The sequence below is a fragment of the Epinephelus moara genome, chromosome 16 (genome assembly GCF_006386435.1).
Source record: "Epinephelus moara isolate mb chromosome 16, YSFRI_EMoa_1.0, whole genome shotgun sequence".
NCBI classification, from domain to species: Eukaryota; Metazoa; Chordata; class Actinopteri; order Perciformes; family Serranidae; genus Epinephelus; species Epinephelus moara.
Genome location: NC_065521.1, coordinates 27,701,868 through 27,709,114, shown reverse-complemented (window position 1 = coordinate 27,709,114; position 7,247 = coordinate 27,701,868). Strand labels below are relative to the sequence as shown.

At 41.6% G+C, this 7,247-nt stretch overlaps 1 protein-coding gene across 1 annotated transcript in view; it reads right to left on the bottom strand.

Moving 5' to 3' along the window:
• Positions 1-2,179: 2,179 nt before the first annotated feature.
• The window catches only part of b4galt3 (UDP-Gal:betaGlcNAc beta 1,4- galactosyltransferase, polypeptide 3), an 11,557-nt gene continuing 6,489 nt past the window's right edge, over positions 2,180-7,247 (bottom strand). The window contains exon 8 of the mRNA XM_050066043.1: positions 2,180-5,369. Within this exon, the coding sequence (XP_049922000.1) occupies positions 5,021-5,369 (349 nt within the window). The 3' untranslated portion in view covers positions 2,180-5,020. The remainder of the gene's footprint in view (positions 5,370-7,247) is intronic.

Here is a 7,247-nt window from a genome sequence, read left to right as displayed (position 1 = left end):
GATATTATTAGGAAATGAGTGAAGGACTGACTTAATGAAAACAGAACAGTGTAACACTGGGAAGATTTAGATTTTTTTTCTCGGAAGTTTCTCATTGTCTACTGTACGTGTCTATTTTGTGTAACTAATGTGCTGCACTTTTATAAGCATCCATGCGAAATGGTTTGTAGGACTATATTCCGGATACTCTGTGTGTGTGTGTGTGTGTGTGTGTGTGTGTGTGTGTGTGTGTGTGTGTGTGCGCGCGCGAAGAGGGCTTTGCTGAGTGTACGAGAGGTCAGCTGTGTCTCCTAGGCCGCACAGTAACAGGAGGTGACTAAAGGCTGTCTCAGCCCTCTGCGTCTGCCCGCCACAGTCACTTCAACAGGCCAGTGTGTCAGTCCACTGGAGGGAAAGTGCAAACTAGACTGTCACTGCTGTCATCACAGAGTGACTGCATCACAGAACGTCCTGCAGAAAGACATCCAGGTGTGACGTCTTTAAAAGAAGACACTACGCCATGATGTCTCGCAACATTAGATCCAGCATTACACACTGGATACACCTCTATCCATAATGGGTGGTTAGTACAGACAGTGCATTTCACTATTACCATGTGATTTTTAAAGATTTTATTTCATCACATGCTGTTTAGGAGCATCTGGTGACTGCATGTGATTTAGGTCCATGTGTGGTATCAAGCACCAGAAATATGATGTGGGATTGGTTCAGACAAAGTGGATCTTGAGAATGAAATGTCGACTTGCTGGGAATGAATAGCATTAACGTGAGTTGATTCAGAGATATTAACTGACTCGTGGCACACTTTGTGGATAATATAACTTTTAATGTTTGGGCTCAGGAGGAAGGTATCAAGTATTTGAATCAGGAGAGACTCATTTTATAGTGAAAAGAATATTTATTAACATGTGCACATAAGAATGAAAAATGTGAAAGGCCTTTGGCGATTAGACCCCGTAGAGATGGTTTGATTTCAGGAGGGTGATGAATCCATAGTCGAATAGAGAACCCCCCGGGGTCTAGACGCTGGTGGTGGTAGAGGTGGTGAAGATCAGATGAGAAGAAGATGGCGAAGTGCTGATGATCTGGATGAGTAGAGGAATGAGTCTTCATTGAGCGTGTCCTGGACTCTGGATACAATGGCTGAAGGTGAACGGGGTGGAGGGCACGACAGATTTAAAATTCTGCAGTAACATCATGATTGGCTGATAGAGATTGTGGCAAAGTTTCATTGGATAACTAGAAGAGTGAACACCCGATTGAAGCAGTGGGAGTTGGAGGGAGAGAACTGGGAATGGATGAGCACAAAGAAAGTCTTCCTGATTGAACGTACGCTGAGCTTCAAGTAAAGTCACAAATCTTTGGTGGTAGAGTCAGCAAATTTTTGACTGGACTTGGACTCAAGTTCAAGTCATGTGACTCAAGTCCACACCTCTGGTTAGCATTTGCCATTATCCCATCACCGTCGCCTGTGGCCACTGTGGTTGCTGTTCAGCTAAAGTTACAGATTCTATCTTTGAGTGATTTATTTTTCAAAGTTATTGTATCATGCAGGGCTGGACAAATTAGAACCTGTTAGTAACATCAGCTACAACAGACCAGCAGTGTCAAGAGCATAACATTAGAGGGGCTTGTCATCATATTCAAGGCTGTAGTCTGTGTTGGTGTTGCATTGGGACTGGTTTTAAGGTGCTCATTTTGCCCCCCCCAGTGCTGTGTTCTGCCCTGTCTCGGTGACTCATACAGCCTTTCAGATTATGAAACAGATCGAACATACAGAGCTGGGGGGTTACTGTCTATTTATAGGTATGATCTCATATGCAACTTTTTAATCCTGCTCTTTATGCCCACATAGAGCACCGAGGCCCGCGATACACGGGGTGATGTAACAGGTTAGCGCAGCGGTTTCAGATCGGTCTGCAGCATGTGTTGATGATGATATATGGCTGCTAATCTACAGGCTAGCATGAGCATCTGATCTGTGCTATGTTTAAGCTGAAGCAGCATTAATCAAAATGCTAAAGCCTGTTCCGATTAAGAGTGTTGTGGGAGGGTAAGTGCATCACTATGTAAGTATTTAAGTGTATTTATAGTGCAGTGTGTATTTAAGTGTGTGTGTAGCTCCGCGTTTAAGTCATTGCATGAATTAAGGGTGATAAAAGATGCTGGAGGAGACATGTTTTGATTATGTGTTTTTATTAATATACATATTTGCTTTCTGTCACAACACTGTCCATCACAGTCCACTGCTCCTTTTGCCTTTTCTTAATGACCTCGCTCTCTACACAAGCGCACACGTGAACACAAACACACTCAAACTTTCATGTTCAAGACAAGGTCAGTAAATAAGGCAACCTAGGATGATAACAGGTATCATCCCAAGATGCAAATATCATGGTCCTTAATAAATTACGTCTCATTCGCCATGAAGACATAAACATCTTATCCCTCTCGTCAGGTAGTTCTCCACGATCACATTTACACTTCTCAAACGTGTGTGTTTAATGACAGGATGAACCCATGATCAAATGAACTCTTTAAATAAAAAAACATGTGACCATAAAGTCCCGTTTGCATTCAACTACACAGTATATATTTCAAACACTTATGCGAAAACATCCTTTATAAAAACTAGCCTATTTATTAAATATAGAACAATCTCCAGGTAAGCACACAGTATGCTGATTAATCTGCTGAGATTACATAACGTCCTTAAAAGCTTTCAGTGCGTCACTGCTTCATGTCATACAGGCATTGTCCCAGGCAATATGATATATGGAGGATATATTATCTATTGATATGCAACTAAACTATCATATAGTATAAAGCTAAGAAAGTGGGCCTTATTATCTGTCCTGCACAGCACCCTTACTTCAAACAGGTAATATTTCATCATAAATAGATATAGATTCCTTCTATAAAACTAAGTCCATTCATAAACACTCGTCGTTTAGCTATTCGTTATATAAACCAGTACGATTCAGAGAGTTGCTCTACGCCTTTAAACTGGCAGAATCAATCATGTGATACTACGCAAGCCAGAAACCCTCCACACAGAGCAATGCAAAGATATGATTGGCTGAAACCTGTGAATGGCCAACGTTAATGATTAACATTCATGTCACAACACTGCAGTTTCATTCAGTCCTTGGCTCCTCTCAGCTGACGCTATGCCACACTGTGCCACCTGAGGGCGCTCACATATAACCCAGCCTTCAGTCCTTCAGGAATATGGGCTTATCTCATGAGGCACAATGTTAACAGAAGAAAACATGGAGACACAGTGTAAAGGGATAATAACCTGCTCTACAATGGAGGAACACATATGCACATATATTAGAGGTGCGTGCATGTCGTTCTATCGGTGACTCAATAAATAAATTAATAAATTAAATACATTCAAATTAGCAGAAGTAATACATTACTTGTTAGTGTGATGAAAACGCAGCTCCACAGCAGGAAGTTAGTGTCATTTTTCAAGCTGATTAATCGTAGTTAACCATTTCCCTATAGACACATAGCAGCAAGAAATCCTGTTTCCTCCGAGTCCACACGCTAAGCTCACCTGATAAACTCCCGTGACACAAAACTCAAAATAATACATTCCAAATGGATGATATGGGAAAAAATAATGTCCGATGATAACTGATATGTCAAGACAAATAACCAACATGCGTGTTGGCCCTCGGAATAAAACTATGCTTCCCTATGCCTTGTCTCCTTTCCTTCAAGATACAAAAGCAACAGACAAGTATTTATATCATTTATAGCTTTAAGATGCACCAGGGTTTTTCATGATATACTGAGACCCTCTGTGAAGACGTCACGCCCTCTAGTAAAAAGCTGACCTAGATCTATACACAGTGCTTTATCGTAACTATGACCTTTTTTCTATATTATTAAAATACAATCTGGAACTGGCAAATTGAATCACGTGCCTACAATATTGTCTGCAAGTTTGCTTTTTTTCCCCCAAACCTGACTAATCTAAAAGAAAAATAATAAAATCACAGATAATATCACAGGTCTATCCATGTTATCGAGAGTATAGTCGAACTAGACAACAACTATCATGCCAAGTCTATGTTTATCTGACAGGTGTAAAGATAGTCATGATAATATTTCCTCACGTTGTTATGCGGTTGGGTGCGGATTTTTCTTCCCGTATGATTTGATTGTCTAGGAACTAAATGTCAGAGAGATAGAGAGGCACCAGACTGTAAGGACGGACGAGTGAAACAAATCCGTAAACAAATAAAGAAGTCTCTCTTTAGAAATATAAACTCTAGAATTGTCTGATAACTATGGAGTTGGTCAGCGCTTGATCGATGCACACGGATATAAAACGGCAGTCCTGGAACAAATCATTTGTCCTGATCTAGGATCAGCTTTAGCCTCCCTGCTTTCTAACATTTGCCTGCGAGGCAGGAGAGGTAAAATTAACCCCATGTCAGCGTCTAAAAGCAACTCTACCAGTCTATAAAATACGCATAAAAGAGAGAAGGCACAGAAACACAAACCCACTGTGGAGTGGGGTGGACTGACAGCAGCAGTTTTTAGGGGGGGAGGGGAGCAAAGTGGATGAAGCTGCAGGTCTGCTGGCAGCAAATGGGTTGCTTACAACTTGCGATGTCTGGAAAAGAGCAGAGATTTATATAGTTGCTGTCTCATTTTCAATTAGTTTGTTGGGAACCTCTACACGGATACGACTGAGCGGTTCACCATTATTCTCCTGGCTCTGAATAACTCACGAGCCGCAGACTTGTGTCAGTCACTTGAGCCAGAGTCACATTCGACTCAGTCGTGTTCCTGAACGCACCCCTGTAGACAAAAGAGGCTTCTTCATTTGATCCATTGCATAACTACCCCTAACCTGCACTGAGCACAGAAAGCTGGTGTACTTAATGTCCCGCAGCAGAAGAGATCTACACTGCTCTCCTCCATTTTGTCTTTCAAAATGAAGGGGGGAAGCCACTTTATGCTACAGATGGGATGCAGTCCTTTTATTGTACACCTCGTCCTATTTCACAACACCTGTCTTCTCCTGTGTTGTGTGATTCGCCGCCTTCGACTGGACATGTTCTGTCTTTGCAGCAGCCGGCTTGGCCACAGTCAAGTTTGCTCCTTTGCTCTCCTGCGTCTTCTCCTGTTTGGCTGTGCCCCCGGTCTTGCTGGTGCTACGTTGGTGGACGGGGGTTGTAGTTTTCACAGGGATGGGTGCTTTCACCTGGGGCAGACGGGGGTCCTCTCCAATGTCAACGGTGAGGTTGGTGTAGAGAGGCTCCAGCTCTCTGGAGAGGAGCTCATAGGTCAGAGAGTTGAGGCCGTCAGAGCGCCAGTTGAGTCTGGTCCTTTTCAGAAGGTCAAATCTAGAAAGACGGACATGAGATCACAGGTTTGTGTGTTTTTCAGGGGCAAATTTTAAAGGTATATTTTGACAGGATGGGAAATTTGTTCCCGGTAATTTGCTCTCTTGCCAAGAGTTAGGTAAAATGATTGATTCCGCACTAACGTCTGTGCACTAAATGTGAAGTTACAGCCAGAAAACTGTTAGCTTAGCTTAGTTTAGCGTAGCTTAGCATAAAGACTGGAAGCATGTGGAAACAGCTAGTCTAACTCTGCCTAAAGGTACAAACAAATTTTGCCTACCCAAATGAAGCTCTAGGGAAAATTCAGTCAGGAAGACAATACTTTTTCATGTTTAGGCTGTATCTTTCTTCCTCACCCTGCTTTTCACTCTGCCAGCCAATCATCTTACTGCTCCTCATTTTAAATAGGGTTCTTTTTCTGCCCTCAGGCCTTTCATGCTGCTGCTGTGCGCACCCTCCACCTCCCCATCACCACCTAGCCTTCTCAGATGCAGCGTCTATTCGCCTCATCAGTCATCAACAGACGCCATCAACCACTACCACCTCCACCAGTGTCTAGACTCCATGGGGGGATTTATCTTGCTGCCACTCAGATGTCCCATGATCACAAATAATCACCCTCAGGTGTCTAAGCACCAAAGACTTTTGTTAAAATCTTATCAGCATAAATAATCTGTTAATCTGTACACTTATATTTCACATTCTACTGTCTCGACTGATTGAAGTATTTCTAGGACAGGAGCGGTGACTTCCTGGAGTTTCTACTTGAAGTCACTGTGCCCGGAGAAATAGTTCCAGCACATAACCCCTGAATAACCACAATTTGGATTTTACACTTTGATTTTTGTGCAGATTAAACTAAAGAGATTAAATAGAGTTAAGTAGTGAGCATTAGAGCAGAAGCACCTGACCTTTTTCTACTATTGGGTAAACTGACTACCCCTGTGTGGGTGACATATTTCATATAATATTATATACAAGACATAGCAATAACAGTTCAGAACAAGGATAAACAATAACCCCAAATAGTGAACACAATCACTGCAGGAAGTTTGATGAATGTTGAGCAGATTACTTCCTGTGAACGTTGCGTCACAAACAAGGTTTCCTGAGATTTTTAGGATACAATTCTCTGTATTATGTATAGATATTTTTTATTTTAATAATCATACATACTTAATAGGCTTTTTATTGAGAAACTGTATTGTATTTCTTCTCCCTTTGCCATTGTTCTATTAGCTCCTTAGCTGTTTTAACTGCATACTTTTCTAACGCAGGACAAAGCTGTTAAGCACATAGTGAAAACTCTGTGAATACAGCTTGTGTTCAGGTCTTCACTGTGCCCTTAACCTATAAGATATTTTAAGTTTGTATCTTGAATGATAAATCTAAAACTTTAAAAATGAAAAAAATCATTACGTTTTTTTACAGAAATAAATCAAATGCTGAGATATAAGTCCACCACTGTATAATTTTAAAAGGCCTCGCGACCCTCTGTAAAGCTTTGGCGACCCCTAGTGGGGGTCAGAACCCAGTGCTCTAAAGCAGTGGTTGCCAACTGGTCCAGCAATGGGGTCCAGATTTCTCCTTAACCATTAGTCCAAGGTCCACACAGCTTAATACATTCATACTTGCATTTGGCCATGGCGTCAAGCTAGTTTGCGTCTCTGTCAAGTAGCTGTCTGTTAGTCGCTCACTCTACAGCAGGAAATAGCACTTCAGAGTAAAAGCTTTGTGCCAGAAATTCACTGTACTTAAAATTAAAGGAGCTATATGTACGAAATCTAAAGCAAATAGTCATAAAATCATCCTAATATGTCACAGAGACTAAGGAATAATGTTCATATAACATACTGATCTCACCGACAACAATAGTAC